Below are 19,847 nucleotides of genomic sequence, written 5' to 3' on the forward strand. Positions count from 1 at the left end.
GAAGGGAGGGTAAACCCAGACATACAGGTGATCAAATGTGGTTTATTAGGATAAAAAAAAAAAAAAAGCACTTCTCCCTTGTGAACAGTGAGCAGAACAGCACATTCACAGTCCTGTTGATACTTATTCTAGATTAGGATTTTTGCACTGAGTGCTCTTTTATTCCTCTTATGGTCTTTTTGAATTGGTACACAAAAATATGATCATTCCTTCCCCACTGGGTACATTTTAAAGGAAATATTCTTGCAACTTGCACTGATACTTTGCACTTTTGTAGCACCTTATATTAGACAATTTACATTAATTTAACTTTTTAGGTACCTCAAGCAGATAGGTCAGCATCATTCCTATTTTACATCTATGGACTTTAAAAGACAGGTGACTTGCTCATAGTCCTGCAGTGAATTTATAAAAAAGCCAGTAAATGGAATTTTAAACTCCCAGTGTTTTTCTGGGGATCTAGTTGTATTTGTGTTTTCTTACTGGTTAAAGATCAGAAATAATGCAGACTGCTCAGATTGTAAACTTGTATGAGGAAAACTTGAAAGGCAACTTTATTCTAGTTTTCAGAAAACTCTATAATTAACTGACTTCCTGAATTTTTAGCATGGGTTGGGAGTACTTCATAAAAATGTTCTTAAGTACATTTTTAAAAAAAAACAAACTAGCAGTTTTGCAGTTCATTTAATTGGTAAAACCTGTATTGTGCTCTCTTGGATTTGAACACACGGCTTTCTTCTTGTAACAAACTGTTTTGCTCTGTGATCTTTACCAGTTAAGGTCTGTAGTGCACTAGTGCAGCAGTACAAGCAGAATGGAATTACAATGTTTGTGTAGCTGTTGACTCATTATTATTTTGAGCAAGTTTCTTTTGTGGACTCAGTTCTTTTTTCCATTCTGAGAAGGAGTAGGTCTAAAAAACCAGCATTTATACCTTGTCGGGAGGTTTCTTTTGTACTGCTAAATGCTAAATCTGTAAAATCGCATTTTCATTATAAATTATATTTTTTTCTCTTAGAGTGATATTTAGACCAGTCATTCGTGGTGTTCTTTATAAACAATTTGTCATATAGGAGAAGTGAGAGTATAGGTGTCTTTCAGGAGAGGAAGGGATCAGTTCTGGTAGTGTCATCAGATGCCTAACTCTTGGGCATCTGAGGGAGCAAGTGGCAACCATACAGGCAGAATCTAAACACCTATCGAAAATTACAATCTTAGATACAAGGACATCAGTTAAAATATGGCAGTCATGGAATATTTGGTAAAATAGTTCAGAAGACTCTTACATCAATTTAAAGTTGATATATACTTGAATATTGCTGTCTGGGTTTAAAAAGTACTAGGAGAATTGTAAAGGGTGGTAAAAATTGTGGTGTGGGGTCTCTTTGAATAAAATCTAATGCTTTTTTCCTAAACTAGCTTATTTTTCCACAAATACTAGTAGAGGATCATGTTCTAACAGTGAACTTTCTTGTTCTTTCTTTAAAACAGGAACTCAAGCAACATATACACGGCCAACGGTTAGCCCCTCTATAGGGGCTCGGATGGCTGGAACTCCAGGGGCTGCTACTTATGTGAAAACTACAAGCGGTAGCATCATTACCGTAGTACCAAAATCACTGGCTACGCTGGGAGGGAAGATTATCAGCAGTAATATTGTTTCTGGTAGGCATATGAGTACTTTGGTATTAAGACTTATTTCAAAAGTAACTTTAGACTTGCTGTAATTGTTCAGGGCTTTTCTGTGGGTTACATGCTCAAATAATTATGAGGACCTTTATTGGAGAAGTTGTTAATTCAGAAGAAAAATAGCTGAGGATGAAGTAACGGGTAGAAGTTATGGAGGTGGTGTTCTTAAGGATTGCAGTAGTTCTTGTGTTTAAGAAGGAAACATCTAATGTGAGGGATGCCTGGGAGGAAAAGAGAAATGTGGGGGAGGAGAACTACTATATTGGCCTCTGTTAGAGGGCAGAAAGATCGGAAAACTGTATTGGCTCCAATTTAAAACATTTTATAATCAGGATGCTGCCCTTTTCTATTCCACTGCACATCCAAAGAACCAGAATGAAAATGAACTGCGTATGTTAAATTCAGCTGTGCAGTCTCCACCTTATCCTGTTCTTTTATCAGTGTCAGCCTGTCTTTCCCTTACTGCATGTTCTTAAGTTTTTCCTCTTAGCCTCATGCAGACCCTGCTGCTTATCTTTGTTAGTCTGCTGACCAGCCTTGGTGCTCTCTGCCTGTATAACCTCTAAACATAGGGTCTCTCTAGGACCAGGACCAAGCACACTCACACCAGTGACAATTTCTTAGTATCTGTTTTGGACTTAAACAGTGCTAATGCAGAGAAGGTCTGCTGCACTTCCTAGCTAGGTGCACATGTACAGCAAGATCTGCTAGGTCTGTTTATCCTGTCTAGTAATATCTTTAAATTGTCTAGTAATATCTTTACATTACTCAGAGGTCCCATTGCTGGTGCTTAGCAAAGACGTGACATGGCACCAGCCAGCTCCTGTCACTGGAAGGTGCTGCACAATCTATCCTGTAAACCCACTCTGGGGTACAGTCTGGTAAGAGGTACCTCAGTTTTTCAGATCCTGAATTCCACAAAATGGTATTTAGGGCTGATACAGTAGCTTTTTTGGGAACAAGTAACTTTTTTAGCCTGTTATGGGTATGATGAGTTGTTAAGAAGATTTCTAGATCTACTACTGAGTTTATACACAAACGCAAGTAGTATTCTCCTGAGCACTAGCTAATGCAGGGAAACCCTTGGCTGGTCCTGATAAGGATAATAATGATTGTCCTGAAACAGCACAAGTTTGGAAAGGATGCCTGCTTTTTTTGTTGTTGTTGGTTTGTGGTGTTTTTTTGGGGGGTTGGGTTTTTTAGGGGGTTGGTTTGGGCTTTTTTTTGTTTGTTTTTTTTTGCTAAGGGAGCTGTCGTTAGATGCCTCTGAAGTCACCAGAGTTAAGTAATTCCTGATCTTGTTTCAGCATGTCTTCCCTTTCCCAGAATTAGTAGAATTATTAATCAAATACATAGTGAAGTATCTACAGGCATGCCTAATAGGTAGAAGTTAGTAAGGGGAATCCTTGGGTTTGTAGCTCTGCTGTGACTGAGTGGGACTTTCTTCAAGGAGAAAGTGGAAGGTGTTGATAAAAAGCTGTCTGAGTAGATATTGAAATGGCAGTCTGATAACACTGATGACTTACATATCAGTATACGTACTCTTGTAGACTGCAGAGGGCTGACCAGAATTACCTGTCACTGCAGGTGAATAAAAACCTGATACAGGGAATGGAACTAATTAAATACCGGGAGAGGAACAGAAATAGCCAACACAGCCCTTCAAAAAAAGCCCAAACAACCCACACTTCTCAACTTTTAAGAACTGATTGTAAAACAATAGCATATTTTTCTTTTTTCCTTCCTTCTTTCAATACACTACTCGTCACTTGTATTACAACAGTTCAATGCCAGAAAGAGCTGGTATTTCTCTTGACTGGAGATACGTTCTTGGTACGTAGATTCTTCTACAGAAGTTATCTGTAGAAGAATATTTGTCTGTGCAAATAGGACCTTGAGTTGAGTATTAGTGGTGTCTTTATCCCCCCCTAATTTTAGCCTTTGAAAAGTTAGACATGTTAGCCTGAGAAAGCTGTATTAGTCTGCTCTGTAATTTGTGAGAAGGGGCTGACTGTCCTAATATAGAATAAATTACTCTGTCCTGGGCATGCCTATTTTTACCGTAGGTGAAAGGTTTGTAAAGTGGGTGTCTAATCTTTGTATGTTGAGTTGGGTGGTGTAAATTGCCATTCCAGATGCTGCCCTTTTTTTTTTGTTGTGCTGTCAGATTTAAATATAATGATTCCTATATAGGTCACCAACTTCTACAGTGGAAGGAAATGTGCATGTGATAAACTGCACCTTATTTCTTTTCCCACAAAAATTTAGGAACTACAACCAAAATCACTACAATTCCAATGACATCCAAACCCAATGTGATTGTTGTGCAAAAGACTACTGGAAAAGGAACTACAATTCAAGGGCTTCCAGGCAAAAATGTTGTCACAACGCTGTTGAATGCTGGGGTAAGAGTCTCAAATCGATAGCCAAGTGACAGGCTGTGTGGTGGCTGCTGCATTCATTCTGCTAAAGTCCCTATTAAAAGGAAACTGTGCATGAGCTCCTTAACAGATACAGCATGCCTTCATGTCAGGGATGTTTGAAAAGCAAGCATGTTTTGCAGCGTATGAAAGATGCTTAAAACAAGCTGGAAATGTTCTCAGAGTTAAAGGAAAATAAAAATTTTTGAGCTTGCCTTTTTTCCATGGGTAATGATTTTGTAATCCTGAAGGGATTAAGTAGAAGAAAATTACTATAATCTTACCTTATTTGTGCTCTAGTGAGAACCACGGTCCTGTGTTATAAACTTGCATGTCCAACCGTTTTATCTTTTGGGATGTAAAGAGCAGAAATAAACTGTCCCTTCACAGTAAGGGTACCACCTTTCAATTTACGTGGCATGTAACACTAACATCCTGTACCTGAGTATTGTATAGTGTTGAATTATGTTTTGGATAACCTGATATGTAGTAAGAACAAAATCAAGGTTTCATCTTCAACTGGGTTTACCTGTAAGTGCTAGTAAATAAAAATGATGAACATGCTTTATGTTTCTAGATAGAACTGTGAGATTTAATGCATGAATCATGTAATCTTTAAAAGTCTACCTGAGTAGCAGAGCTGAGTAGGGAGGGGGTTTTTGAAATGTTTTAGGAATTTTTTTTTTTTTAAGATTTTGAACTTTCCTAGTTTACAAAACTTACAGCTGTATTTTCACAGAAGTGGAAATCTCGTGATGTTACACAGTAGAAACCACCAGAATGTGATGATATTTCTGAAAGAAGTATGGTTCTTGGGATTTCCAGCTACTTGATGGGAATTGGTACTGGGAAAACTGGCAACTAATGTTTGCCATCTGGTTCATCTGGTTTGTTACTGTGCAGAGCTAAAAAAAAGCATGCTCAATGTCTTTGCCCTTCTTAAGCTATCAGGAGTCTAGTCATATGTCAGCACTATTCCAAAGTCAAATGTTTCCTGTGAAATAGCTGTGAATCTGCATTTTTTTAAGCAAATTTTTAGTTTAAAAAAGAAAAAAAAAGTCCATACATAATTAATGTCTTGGTCATGAGGATAATACAAAGGTCTGTATTTAAATAATTTCTTTTTAGAATCTCAATTCAAGTTTTGTAGATGTCTTGCGAAAGTTAGTGTTAATAGACATGAGGTTTTAAAAAATATTTGCAAAGGATTTGGGGAAAGTTCCAACTTATGTGAATTCTTTGAAGCAACTTTAAAAAACTTGTCAGTGTCTTTTAGTTACTCCTTTTTATTCACCCCTTTAGAGTTGCTCAAAAGGTAAAGTAATAGAAAAGGGGATTTTGGTAGCTTTTCCATTCGAAGTCATAGGGTTTTTTGTTCTTGGTCTTCGAATGTTTTTTGTATCATATAAGTCTAGTTGCAGCAGCAGCAGGTTGATTTCATGGTATACGCACTCATCTATAACTGTGTATTTTTTTTAGAGAAGTGGGTGTCTCTGAAGAATTTCACTAAGCTAACCTGTAAACTTTGACTTCTCTACAGGGGGAGAAAACGATTCAGGCAGTGCCAGCAGGAGCAAAACCTGCTATCATCACTGCCACAAGACCCATCACAAAAATGATTGTTACGCAGCCAAAAGGAATAGGGTCCACGGTCCAGCCAGCCACCAAAATCATCCCAACTAAAATTGTTTATGGTCAGCAAGGGAAAACGCAGGTACAGTGAGGACCCATTTCTGTCTTGAAATGTACCCCTAAATTTTAATGGGAAGTAAATAATTTTTCACTGTGTTGCCTCATTTGTTGCAGGATTAATGTATGTCTACGGGGAAGGAGACTTAGGGGTGTAATGAGGTGGTCTTGGTTCTGATTTCTTGAGCGCAGTGTTTGCATTTGTTAGGTGTTTCTGGTGGCCTAGAGCAAGCCAAAAGGATTTACTAAGTCTTTTACATAGCTGAAACTGTCTGGTCATGGCTCTAGACGCCTATATAAGTCTTACAGCTAATGGCTAGATCATGAGAAATAAAGATGCAGTCTGGACGTAGGCCATCCTTCAAATCAGGTTTTATTGAAGTTATTTTCTGGTTATTGTGTGTTCAGGTTGTCCTTGCAACCTTGTGTAGTTGGTGGGGCTGTATGCAGAGAATCTGGCTTATTTCTGGATACTTTCAGTTTCAGCTTTTTTTTTGTTGCACTTATTATTTAAAAGAACTAAACTTTTACCAGATGTAATATTTTGCGTGTCTTGTTGTTCAAGACTGTATTTATTGTGGGCTGCGGAAGAGAGGTGCTTGTCCTTATCGGTGCAGTGCACGTTGCAGCTCACTTGCGTAGCTTTCTCTTGTCACGCCATAGTTGTATCCAGTCCTGAAAAATGACTGTTTAGTGGTTTATTGTGTTAAGTACTCCAAATTACTGAGTGAGAAGTACATTCTTGTGCATTGCCATTTAATTGGGCTTTGTGGTTTAATAATCAGAGCTGTTGGATTTACAGATAAACTTTTTCAGTAAATTATTAGTATTATGTAGGTCTTGTACATTGATCTATTTGAGTGGCACCCTGTACTCTGCTCAAATATGTTTTCTTGAGTGCTCTTACCATACACAAAATTTGTCTTTCTAATTAGGTTCTCATAAAACCAAAGCCAGTGACATTTCAAGCAACAGTTGTGAGTGAACAAACTAGGCAGTTGGTGACTGAAACGTTACAGCAGGCATCAAGGGTAGCAGAGACAGGAAACTCGTCTCTCCCAGAAGTGAAAGAAGAACCACAAACCTACACCGACAGCAGCTCTTCTTCTACAGAGTCCTCCCAGAGCTCCCAAGGTGTGTGTTAGTGTTGCATAAAGTACGAAGGGACTGTCTCCCAAGCGTGCTAGCTAGTTTCATATAACTCACTGTGTCTCCTTTTAGCACAGGTTGTCACCCATTCTGTTAGCAGTGAGTGTCGTTGTTAACTTCCCTTTTGGCTTTATTTCTCTTTTATGAGCTATTTACTATATGCCTCCATTTCCTGTGCAAAAAGTGGAGATAATGGTTTCTTGCTGGGCTCTCACTTACTGTTATAATGCTTGTGGCCTGGAACCTTGTTCCCTCTTTCTGGGGAATCTGCCAGAGGCAGGCAGTGTAGCAGGTTGGGGGTTTTTTTGTTTGTTTGGTTTGGTTTGGTTTTTTTGGCAGCCCATGCTCTGTCACCCTCCCTCCTGAGTGTATTGAAGCATCTCTCCAGTGCATGACTGAAAGCTGTCATGTGACCAACATAAATTTTGGTCCTTTTAAAGGCACATATATGTGCATCAGGACATATATCAGACATGCAGTACTGATGGGGATGCTTCAAGCCATGATACAGATGCAGCTCTTTGTGTGGTTGAGGGAGATAAATAATAGGGCATAAATAACCCCCAGCCTTTGGTCAGCAGTGACCATAGGGTGTTTCACTGCATCAAATAAAAACAAATGTCTCTCAGTGAAACAAATATACTTACATGCCTTTCAATCACCTTTTCTATATAATTCTGTAACCATTGGTCTATACTGCCATTTTAAGTAAATTAAAAAAAGTTTTGGAGATTCAACAAACTTACCAAAATTTAGGAGCTTTTAATTCAGAATGCTGAATATGTGTTGATCATGTGAACTGCTAAAACCTTCTGAAAAAGAGTTCAATCCAAGGCAAATTCAACATACAAAGAAACCTGCTGGACTTTGTTCAAACCAAAGCTTTTACAAACAACTAAGACACAGGATCTTTTTTTTTTGGTGGAGGCTGTTTGTAACATCAGCAGCGTTTTACTTCGAGTCAATTGTAATAAAAACTAAAGTGTTGTAGAATGAGAGTATGCATCCTTGGCAGCGTTCAAAATGCTAACGGATAATGAATAACGCGGTCTAATTTTGACCTATAGCCATGCTTTAAAGCAAGAAGTTGGATGAGAGACCTCCAACCCAAAATGGTTCTGTGATGACTTGATGTGCTTTTGTTCTTTTGCAGATTCTCAGCCTGTAGTCCATGTGATTGCTTCAAGAAGTCAAGATTGGTCAGAACATGAAATTGCTGTGGACACAAGCCCTACAATAATTTACCAGGATGTATCCAGTGAATCTCAGTCAGCTACTTCCACGATAAAAGCTTTGCTGGAACTTCAGCAGACAACAGGTGTGAAAATACATGTGGTTGTTTAGGATAACTTCAAAGCTTATTACTTGCTTAAGCAGCAGGTTGTAATAAGTTTTGTAATTGAAAAGCACCTATTTTGAATCAGCTTGATTCCTTTCTTGTTATCCTGTAACAGTTTGTTTGAATCTATTATATAAAGTTCACTATCTACTTAATTAAACTGGCATTTATGTTGGAGGTTTAGTTTATTATGGGGGTTTATATATTAGAGGTTTATTTTATGTTTGTCTTTTCTTCTAAAGCAGTGAAGGAAAAGTTAGAATCTAAGCCAAGGCAGCCTACCATTGACTTGAGCCAAATGGCTGTCCCAATCCAGATGACCCAAGAAAAGAGGCATTCTCCAGAAAGTCCTTCAATTGCTGTAGTAGAGTCAGAATTAGTTGCTGAATATATCACAACTGGTAAGTGACTAAGGTAGTGTGATGGTGGGTTTGCAGTTGAAGTCTGGGGACTTAATTTTGAGTTTTCTTACAATGGGTTTCATTTTTGTGTTTTCACTATAATTTGCTGTAGAGGAGTCTTTTCTTCTGCTCTTGAGACCCTGTGCAGGGGACAGAGATTGCATCTGCTTTTCTGGGGCATAGTGGATAATGTTTCTAACTGAAACAAAGGGTTGTTGCTTCAAGACATCCTAGTTGAACAGATTTTCTGTTCCCTGATCTGATGGAGAGGACAGGCTGTCCCACCTGTCTTTAAGGAAAATGTCTAGTAAGGAAAAAGTAGAAAATTAAGTTAGAGGAACTGTATACTATTCTTTGTACCTATCGAGAGGAGTCAGACTTTGAGTTAGTTTAACCCATATTTGCAAAATGTTACTTGCTTACCAGGACTAAGTGGGTTTTTAAGCCAGGTGTGCATTTAGCATACTAATGTAGTCCCCAGTTTCTTCATTTGCTAGAAAGCTTTGAACTTTGAACTTGCACTTCTTAAACAAATAAACTATTCAAATTGAAAGTATGGTTGGGATTTGACTCTTAACTTTTTAAACTCTTGACTTCTCCTATCTGGTTGTCCATTTTGTGTAAGTCCTTGAGTCCCTTGACTCTCTGATGCTTCCTACTACCCCAGAACACTAGTTGTGAGCCACTTCCCATACATACGTGAGAGGATCAAATTATCTGTTTTCCGTTTTAATTTCTTAAGTCCACATTATTGGTCTCCCTACTTTATTTGGAAAATGAACGCAGAAGTGTGTTGAAAATCTGCATTGGAAAAGAGGAATAAAACTTGATTATATTAAATTGTATAAGAACATATCTGTAACTCCAGTGTTTTTAGTAGTGTTAAGTGTCCAACCTGATATTCTCATTTTTCGTTTGCCTGCTCTGTACCTCCTCCCCTCGCTTCCATCCCTTCTGTGGTCTAAATTTAAGTTGTGTGAAATTGGAACTGGGGGGGGATGTTATTGTTATTCTTTTAAATAACACTTACTGTATCTGACTTCAGTTTTGAATGTTTGAGTCATGCTCCCTTGGATCTCTTTTAAAACAAACTCAAAAGTACAATAAATAGTGTTCAAGTGATCTCCAATTAACACATCAGTTATTTTCACTGGCACAGATACTATGCATTGAGCTTCTGTTCAAGGTTCCAGTTTTTGATGGGTCTCGCTGTAAAAGTTGATGTAAAATAGGGCTCTTTGCAGGGAGGATGGGAAATTACAGACTACAGTATCTTTGCGCAGCTTAGAAGCCATACAAAGTACAAAAGTTGAAAATTTCCCTGAGCTGTGATTACTATTTGAAATACTGGGATTTTTGCAAACTGTGAGTTGATATAGAGGAATCTACCAGAGAAATGCAGGCTGCTGTGGGTTGACTGGCAGCACTTTCTGCTATAGCACAAAACTGGTCATTTTGCTCTTACATTTTTGTGCCTTCCCCCAGTTTCTGTGAACACTGCCAGGGAATGCAGGTAATGGAGTGTTTCTTTTTGGTTTAATTTGTGCTTCTCAGGATTAATCAGTAATCCACGTAGCTATATTTTCTGCTAAAAGTTCAGTAGTAAGATAGTAAACAATCTGTAAACTGTTGTGAATCTCCTGCATGCGCCTAGACCAAAGGATTAGGCACACTTTAATCTGTATGGGAGCTGGGATTCAGCATGTGCTTCCTCGTGAGATGAAGGGAGCGGTTCACACATCTTAGTGTCACCATTTTTTGTCTGTCTGCAGACTCAGGAAGACAACACTGTATTGGTTCACATTCGGAAGAATATCTACACAACCATATAGGTTAGAAACTTTATTTTTAAATGAAGTTTTCAATTGTGCAGGAACTGTTGGGGGATATCCACGATGGATCTGGCACGGCATGCAGGCCGGTATTGATATAATCCAACTCCTTTCTTGGAGCAGAAAAGTAAAATTATCATATTAATTCAAAATATGACCTTTCTTTTAACTTTCAGGAAGGTCACTAGAAACTTTTTAACTTTAAGTTATGTTACAAACGAATTTAAACTTTGCTTGTTCTCCTTCAGTTATTAATTATTTTGTAACTAAAAAGTTAATGAAAGCAAATATTTACATATTAGTGTGGACAGGCATAAAGTAATTGGGATTCATGTCTTACCAGTGACTGCAATATAGAATGGTTTGTGGGGTTTTTTTTCTCAGCTGAAGATCATTTCTCTGTCAGTCCACTGTTTAATTAGGGAGCCATCACCATAGCTCCATAACTCATGCTGGATCTGTTCTAAAAAGTGACATAGACCCATGACAAGGTCTTCATTTTTTGGTCTGTGATTTCTGATCAACCTCACTTGCTTTCATAATACCCAACATTTTCTAATTGCTAATCTTTCCAATTTAGCCTATGCTCTGGAGAGTATTTCTTGCAGTTTATCAGTGGTAGAAATTCAGTGAGCAAGGCTTGCTGTTCTTAATTGCAGTCAATTGTGCAAGTGCTTTTAACAGTGTAAAAAACCACAGAATAACTTGTGCTCTACAGTGTTGTGCTGGTGCTGTATAAAGAACCCAGCTGAAAATCGAGTATAAATTCTGCTTGCAAAGTTGGTGTGTTGGGAGAGGGAGGCCAGAGAAGGTTTGAACCAAGCATGATTACTTAGGAAACAGACAAAAGCAAAACCCCTGAGTTGCTACTTGAAGAGGCTTCTCAGAATAGATCTACTCTTTAAGGTTGAAGCTAGCATACAGTAGAAGATGTTTTTCATACTCAGATCTTTATTTCACTCATAGATGCTTTCAGTTGAAGCTTAAGTGGAAAGCAAATAGTTGAAGTTACTGCAGTTAGTTCTGGAGAAGTGCCACTGACCTCTTTACTTTCAGTCAGTCATCGGTCCCAGCCCCACCAGCAGTCATCTCAGCCCCAGAGGACTCTGCTGCAGCATGTGGCTCAGTCGCAGACAGCAACGCAGACTTCTGTTGTGGTGAAATCTATCCCCGCATCCTCTACAGGAGCAATTACCCATATCATGCAGCAGGTTGTACCCTTTCTTTTCCCAACAGTCTATAAACAGCAGTAGGCTATATGAATTGTGTAGGACCAGGGCTTGTTCTGAATGAATGTGTCGTGTTGCTGCCGCTGAAAATGCCAAGTGTAAGGGCAAAGGAGTAACTTTCTTTTGATGGTGAGGGTGGTGGGATAAAAGGAAAGCAGTTAATGAGATTACTTGAGATTGTTAAGTAAGAGCTATTAACAGCCACTGTGGAAAAGATAGTGCTTCCTAGATGAGTTCTTGCTGTCTGTCATCTCTTCAGCAGCAACAAGCTGCTTTTTTCTGTATGTTGTATTGCAAGGGCTTAGGCTCTTCAGATTATGTTGGCGTTAGTGTAGGGGGAAGAGGGACGAAGAAGAATCTGGTCAGTACACAGAGCACACAGTGTCTTTTTCATTTGAGGGCTTTAGTTCGTGAATAGGCAAACTTCTCTGAATCAAGAAGTAAGATCATATTTAGACCAGTACCATGAGGATCCCAAACACTTCCAACAGTGTAGATTGTGGTGAAATCTTACTGAAGCCACTCCGATGCGTTTGTTCAAGACCTGCTCAACTCTGCAGTGCTTTAACTTCTGGGAACTTCAGCTGTGGACCAGGACAGTACTATGTTAGGGTTATAAACCTACTTCAGAGAGTGTATTTTCACAGGTGTTTGAGTAGGCTGCTTCATCTTGCTAAGGCCATTTATTAATACGTTTATACCATGGTATACAAAGCATAGTAACGTTGATCTCTTCCTCCCTCAAATCCCTCAAAAAAATCAAACACTGTTTGTGCAATGCCCAAGAAAAATTGCAATACAATTTTGAGGAAGGAAGGAGAAGAGAGGATCGCTGCTGAAATAGGGTAGACTGTAGGTCTATGGGGAGCTGCAGAAGAAATCATGGAGAAGATGACTAGGCGCTCAAGAGGCAGAATAAGAATTTGTTGTGCAGAGAGACTCTGGCTTTAACGAGGAGCTACTGGATCAATCACCTGCTAATCCCTGCTACTTCAAATCCAGCTGCCATGCAGCCTTAGGGGCTTTGAACCTTAGTATGACACATGCGAGGGCTACGTAATCTCCAATGAGGATTAGTTACGCAGTTAATGTTGTCACATAGAGACATCCCACATTTTAACATGATAAAAATGGCTATTGATTGCTTACATATTGTGGAATCTCCGTGTAAGGGTATCTTTTTATACATTAATAGAGAGTCTGTAATGGTAAAATAAAGTAGTGCAGTTGAAACATTAAAAATTATTTTTAGATTTTGTATTCTTATAATTTATGTTTCTCTTGACTAACTTGCTCTAACTTCTTCTTATTAAGGCCTTAAGCAGTCACACTGCATTTACCAAACACAGTGAACAACTTGGAACCGAGGAAGGAGAAGTGGAAGAGATGGACACCTTAGATCCTCAGACTGGCCTGTTTTACAGATCTGCCCTGACACAATCACAGGCACAAAAACAGCAAAAACTGAGTCAGCCACAGCTGGAACAGACTCAACTGCAAGTGAAAACTCTGCAGTGTTTCCAGACTAAGCAGAAGCAGACAATCCACCTGCAGGCCGATCAAATCCAGCACAAACTCCCACAAATGCCCCAACTTTCTATAAGGCATCAAAAGCTAACCCCCCTGCAGCAAGAGCAAGCACAGACCAAACCAGATGCACAGCACCCCCCACACCACATGATGGCCAAAGAAAGGCAACTCCCTACCTTAGTGGCACAGCCACAGCAAACTGTAGTACAGGTGCTTGCAGTAAAAACCACGCAGCAGCTGCCCAAACTGCAACAGGCACCAACGGCACAAAAAATCTACGTGCAACCCCAACCCCCCCAGAGTCAAATGCAGCTACCTGCCTCTTCAGAGAAACAGCCAGCAAGCCAGGTAACGGAATATTGATAGCATGCAAAATACACGTCGCTGTTCAAGGAAAAAAAAAAATAATCAAAACACCAACCCTGTCGCTGTAGCAGTGTTTTGTCCTGGCAAGAGAGAACTCCTCATTCCGCTGGTATTAATTACCCCATCAGAAGGTTGACACTAGGAAAGAGAAGCACGTGTTATAGGGGAAAATCCATAGAGCTCACAAACGTGTTTTGTTGGACAGTTTTTATGAATTTCTGCCACCACTGGTGCATGGAATTTGTCCCTAATTATTTTCTTTTAATTTTTAGATATGACACGTTACTAATTTCCGTTCCCGTAGCACTTTTTATTTCTGTGGAAATAAAGATGAATACACTGCAGTCTCCTAAGGCTCTCCATTGTACGTCTTCCTTTGTAGTTTACATCTTCCTGAAGTTATATGGCTTTCATGTACAGGAGTAATTTGATTTTCTTTGGGAGGGGAAAATGTAAAGACTGAGGAATGTGGGGGAAAAAAAAAATGTATTTAACTCCAGAAAAGTACAATTTTTTTTTTTTTTTTTTTTGGCCCTTTCAGGAATACATGTGAAAACAAGAGGGTTAACAAACATCACATGGGGATGTAAATCCCAAAGGAAAACGAGGCTGCTGTGGTATTATACTGCTACAATCCTTATCTAGCAGCCTAAAAAGCTGCTTTTCCCCAGGCTTCAATTAACTGTTACCATATCGTTGCTAATTCCTTTGTTAAAACACTGAGTTTCAACTGTCTTCCTAATAGCAAGTATGTTGTTTGTGCCATACTGTCCTTGGAAATATTGATTAGATTTTCAATTAAAAAAAAAAAAAAAAATTAGCTGTAACATGCACAACAAAAATTTGATTTTCAGGTGCAGCATCCAATTATAACGCAAGGATCCACTGTTACAAAGATAACTTTTGAGGGGCGTCAGCCTCCTTCTGTTTCAAAGGTAGCAGGTGGCAGTTCTGTGCCCAAACTGGCATTGCCGGTTACCAGCCTATTTCCCATGCAGGCATCCGCGAAGACAGCAGTAGCAGATATTTTGAGAGTGTCTATGGTGGAAGCTCAGATTGATACAAACATAGAACATACGATAGCGGATCCCCCAAACAAGGCCATGTCCACTAGTAAACTCGCTAGCGAAGCCGCGTCGTCACCTTGTACCCAGGTGCCGAGGGTGACTGCAGTAGGGATGACGGCAACTTCCATCCCCCAGCAACAGACATGTACAGAATCCAGTTCAAGTCCTCCTGCTGTTGGTCCTACTTTAACAGAGAGGAAACTCGATGCACAAGGAATACCTACAACAAACCAGTTTATACACATTCAGAATATATCACAAAAGAAAGCTGAAGAGAGTTCATCAGAAATTGTTATCCAGGTAAGAGAAGACCAGAGCAAATAAGGCAAAGGTTGAGCAGAGCAAACTCGTGTCTAATGTGATGATAGCAACTGAACGGTGTTCGAGTATTTTTGTTTGCCTTCCCCAGTTTGGGGGTGTTTTTTATTCTTACCCTTGTAATGGATTACTACTTCAAAGTGTGTAATTATTCTTAAATTGAGCTCAAGTTTCTCTAGCACTGTATAATTCACTGTGTCCTCGGTGTGTTCCTTTCTCTTCTGTTAAGAAAACAAACCAAACTCATTCAATTTTACAGAGTACTTTTATTTAAAATGCTTAAAAATGTGACCTTTAACACTTACTATGGAACTATGATCTAGAATTTTTTATAGTATCAATGTCATCTTCAAGTATAAAATTAGCACAAGAAACGAAGTAGTGGGGTTCTACTTAATGGGAAAGTTCAGCAAATAAGGTTTGGATTCAGAAGAAAGCTTGTTAACTTCACTTATAATCAGTCTTACCACTTTCGAGATAAAATGACTGTTGATCTTGAGCCTAAATGCTTTTGAGTCATTGCCTAACTGATGATTGGTATTTTCATTGATTCTGCTGTCTTAAATATGATGGTTTATGATGTAATACGTGGTCAGAACGTCAACTGAGGAAGGATTTAAGTCATCTGAGGACTCATAGGGGTATAGTACGAATCTTTGTAGATGAGTTGGCGTGGTATATGTTCACACGAATGACAGTGTGGATTGAAATGGTTTTATTGTGTCTCGTATTTGTCTTATAGTGAAAATGCTTCTGATGTGGGAAATAACTTGTGTACAGAGCTTTCAGATTTTTCATGTTACTTTGTAAAATCTTCATTGCAGCTAACTGCTTTTGTAGAAATCATGATTTTTGTACTCATTTTTAGTCCTTATTTCCCTAAATAGACAAAGGTAGACTTCTATTTTACTTCAGATCTGTGTATTTTGAGAATCTGTATTGTTTATCGTCATGGCGTGCTACGAGCTGTTTCAAAAGTAAAATACTGCCCAGAATTTCAGTTGTATAAAGTTACAGATTTAGTTTCTAGAACCTATGAAAGTATAAGCAGAAATAAATAGCTTAAATCTGTTGTGTTTCCTCAGCCTCTATGCTGCTGCAGCTCTGAGCAGGGCCGGAGCTTGTATTGTATTGTATACAAAAAATATAGCTAGTCCTTATATCTGAATGTCTTGTCTGAAAAAGATAAGAAAGAGATATGGCTGAAGAAAGTATTATCTCTGCTTTGCGTTTGAGAAATGATGGATGGTGGGCATTGGCGTTGGTGGTTTAGCTGTTGGTTATGCTGTCGCAGACCTGTAGTGAAGATCCAAGGGCAAGATCAGTGCCTTAAGAGCAAGACTATTCAAATTTTATCTTTCGCAATCTCATCTGGTGAAAGTGTGCTTTGAAGCTTTACTGATGTAACATGCAGTGGGCCTTAGCTAGGGAGAGTTGCACTTGGAAACCAAATATCCCTTTTCCATGAGTACCTGTGCTTGCGCAGATGCCTTTAGCTGTGAAAACTGTGCATGTTAAAACTTAAATCTTTTTTTCTTTCTTTCAGACTATCCCTCACTATTCCATCCCTTGTCACTCCAGCTCCAATGTGGTAGTGGAACCCAGCGGGCTCCTGGAGCTCAACAACTTCACCAGTCAGCGCCTCGACGATGAGGAGACAGCAGTGGAGCAAGATGTGGACAGTAGCACTGAGGACGGCACGGAGCCCAGCCCCTCTCGAAGTTCTGCTGAACAATCCTAAGGAATTGGGACACTGGAGTGCACTTTAAAATATCTTGGGATTTTGAGTATCCAAGATGCCCTTGTATTGTGATGTCTTAGAGCACTTTGCCTATTAGAGTTGTTCATTGGACCCTTGAAGCATCAGTGTGTTTTAACAAGACGGTATTGCAAAAGCTGCATCTTAAAAATTGTCTAAAAAAAAAAAAAAAAAAAGAAACCAAACCAAGATTTAGTAAACCTGTGACAGTGGAATGTACTCCTGTTAAAAAGCAAATCTGCAGCGAATTCTACAGCTCATGCTATTGAAGCCCTTGCCCAGATACTGAAACAGCTTTCAGTGAAAAGGGATCGTTATTTTGCTGTGTCTTTTTGTTAGCTGTTGAGCAAAACACCATCAAAAAAAGAGAATGTTTAATAAATATTTGTATTTTTAAATAGCATGTGAGAGAAAAAGTGTCTCTGACAGTGCTGGAAAAGCCCCAGGAATTTTGGAATTGGTTAGCTTTCTTGCACTTGTGCTCACTTAGAGTTAAGATTTTTTCATAAGCCTAAAAATATAGTTTATTTTTTTTAAATTCTTGTTGGTGAATCTTTGGAAATAAGCAAAATCACTAACTGGTAGCAAAGTGGATTTGCTAGTGGATTTTTGTTTTCATGCGTTACAAGAAGTAGGGTAATGGTGTATGAGGCATTTCTTTGTGCCATAAGCACATGAAATGCTCATCTACTCTAGTTAATATTTGATTATTTATTTAAATATAAAATTTAAAGTGAGGCCAAGTTGTTTAAAAAGTTCCTGTGAAACAGGCAGGTGTGTTAATTCTAATACAAACGGGTTGGGGGCATGTATTTTGCTATAAATCAGTTTTTCAAAATTGGGGATAAGTGGTTCAGCATCTTTCAAAGTTGAACCTTCGAATTTAGAAGTGAGCTAAGGCTTTTAAAAATCTGTATTTTACTCTTACATGCTGTTTTTAAAGTGACCATTTTGAGAGTTTAAAAGCTTAAATCGATATACAGTGGTAGGTTTCAGAAATTAGCCTTATGACTCGGCTTGTTGAAGCAATACATTGGGTTTTTGTGATAGTTACAAGCCACAGAGAGAGGTTTGGGTTCAGATGGGATAAGAGAACCAGTTTTAATACATTCTGCTAATGAAGACAATACTTTTTTTTTTCCAAATGTATATAAAAACACGTTTTTAACTGTTTTGTATAGATTTCATTATAAATAACTAAGCATTTTAAGACTTTGACATATCATTTAATTGTATATACATCTATCAGCCTAACTGCCCACTTTTTGGTGCTGAAGTACTACTGTAAGTAGATTTCATCCAAAGTCTAATACAGCTTTTTGCGTCAGTCTTTTTTTTAAGCTGTGATTTTACTGTTGATATTGTAGTTAAGATTAAATTCCAACTAGAGTAACTCGAACTAAAAATACAAAACCTAAAAAACCATTTATCTTACTTGTCCTGACTATCCACCTATGTAAGAACATGCAGTAACCCCTAGATGGTGCTGTTGTTTTTTCAGCTGACCTCAGTTACTTTAAAAATGAAGTCCCTATGACTTTCATACACTTTTTTTTTTCCTTTTGTTTTCTTTTCCATCAGCATTAGTTCCAAAATAATGTAGTTAATTATGGTGGAGAAGTCTCCTGATAAAGTCAACGTGCAGTTGCTGGAATACTGGGTTAGGACACTAATTATTTTTGTGTTACGTTTATGTTGGAATAGGTATTGGTTTGGTTTCTGCTGTACTTAGTGCTCAGGATGGAAGAGAATAATATATATGAAATGAAACATACCATATTTCTTTCTCTAGTTTAAAAAAAAAAAAAAAAAAAAATAACCCTACCAGTATGCCATTCTACATGGTTCAGGTTTTGATATTTTGGGAGCTTTTACTCTTAGTGAAATAACGGTGACCAACAAGAGGGACCAAGTTATGATTTAAGTCCTGCAAGTTCCATGTTACTACATAATGACAAAAAGCAATTTAATACAGATTTCACTGCCAGTGGGATTGGACAGTCTGTTGTGTTTTGCAGATGCCAGCGCATCGATGGTCTGTAGTTTTCCATACACAGTTACGAAAAGCCCAAAGCAGATGACACACAGTTCTGGCTTGTATCAAATTTTCATTGTCACCTGGGGTCTTGCAGTATTTTGAGTGTCCCTGGCGTATCTAGGACTGAAAAGCTGTGAGAATATAAAGTAGAGCAAGATTTTTCTTAAGCGCTTTTGCCCAAGAACTTTGCCTTAATTTATGGTTTCAGGTTTAGGTGAATGTATGTGCCCTCTCCAGCCAAAAAGGGATACTAAGCAACGGCAGAAGGTGAATTCGACACTCCTGATGCATTAAGCATATTGTTGAGTTGTGGTCCAATTTATTCCGATCTTTTATGTAAGACTTTTGTTTGCATCTTTAGTGATGACTTTACAGCAAAGGTATGAACAACTACAGTGAACTATTTGACAGTTCCTTGAAGACAGCAAATCTCTTTTAAAAACAAGAAAGCTTTTGGTGTTGCTATGAGAGGTAATTGTTTTCAGATTGGCAAATTGAAGCAGATGGTGGGGGTATCTAGGGGTCATGTAAGAAATTTAGAAAAAGGACTTTTTTAATCGATGCATTCATTCTTGAAACTGCTCTCGTGGTGCTTTCCCAAATTAAGCTGAAATTTCTGAGATTCTCTTATTTTGTCTGTTCCAGCACTTCACCATATAAATACCTTTAATAATAAGGAATACACAAGATGAGCTAAAATTTAGGGTCAAGATGTTAATTTGTTTCCTAGTTACTTGATTTTTGAGAACAACTGTAAGAAGACATGCTCGGAGCATTTGGCCTTCTCCCCCTTTTTATGAACTCCAGGCAGCACTGCCTGTTCCTTTTTCCTGCCCTGCAGATATGCAGATTTTTCATACCTGCCCCTGGGATACTTACTTCATCCTACCGCAGCCATGTATGCACTCCTCACAGCCTTATAAATATCACTGAGCTGCTAAAAATAAAACATCAGTGTGTAAGATAATATTTGCATATCCCTTCTCCCTCATAAGCTGCATCTTTCTTCCTGGAAGGAATT

At 38.5% G+C, this 19,847-nt stretch overlaps 2 protein-coding genes across 13 annotated transcripts in view; both read left to right on the forward strand.

The window, feature by feature from the left end:
- EMSY (EMSY transcriptional repressor, BRCA2 interacting) overlaps positions 1–17,998 on the forward strand; it is a 40,573-nt gene extending 22,575 nt beyond the window's left edge. For 4 of the 12 annotated variants that reach the window (XM_052812417.1, XM_052812414.1, XM_052812421.1 and 1 more), the window contains 11 exons: positions 1,492–1,665; positions 3,958–4,094; positions 5,650–5,823; positions 6,734–6,932; positions 8,101–8,265; positions 8,529–8,687; positions 10,460–10,519; positions 11,576–11,730; positions 13,063–13,626; positions 14,499–15,011; positions 16,576–17,998. In XM_052812417.1, coding sequence (XP_052668377.1) covers positions 1,492–1,665; positions 3,958–4,094; positions 5,650–5,823; positions 6,734–6,932; positions 8,101–8,265; positions 8,529–8,687; positions 10,460–10,519; positions 11,576–11,730; positions 13,063–13,626; positions 14,499–15,011; positions 16,576–16,770 — 2,495 coding nt within the window. In that variant the 3' untranslated portion in view covers positions 16,771–17,998. Of the gene's footprint in view, positions 1–1,491; positions 1,666–3,957; positions 4,095–5,649; positions 5,824–6,733; positions 6,933–8,100; positions 8,266–8,528; positions 8,688–10,459; positions 10,520–11,575; positions 11,731–13,062; positions 13,627–14,185; positions 15,012–16,575 lie in introns of those variants that run through there. The other 8 variants (XM_052812423.1, XM_052812424.1, XM_052812419.1 and 5 more) reach the window with 6 other exon arrangements.
- Positions 1–19,847, forward strand: part of TSKU (tsukushi, small leucine rich proteoglycan) — a 314,781-nt gene that overhangs the window by 28,170 nt on the left and 266,764 nt on the right. The window lies entirely within an intron of this gene.

Source organism: Harpia harpyja, chromosome 17 (genome assembly GCF_026419915.1).
Source record: "Harpia harpyja isolate bHarHar1 chromosome 17, bHarHar1 primary haplotype, whole genome shotgun sequence".
Lineage (NCBI taxonomy): Eukaryota > Metazoa > Chordata > Aves > Accipitriformes > Accipitridae > Harpia > Harpia harpyja.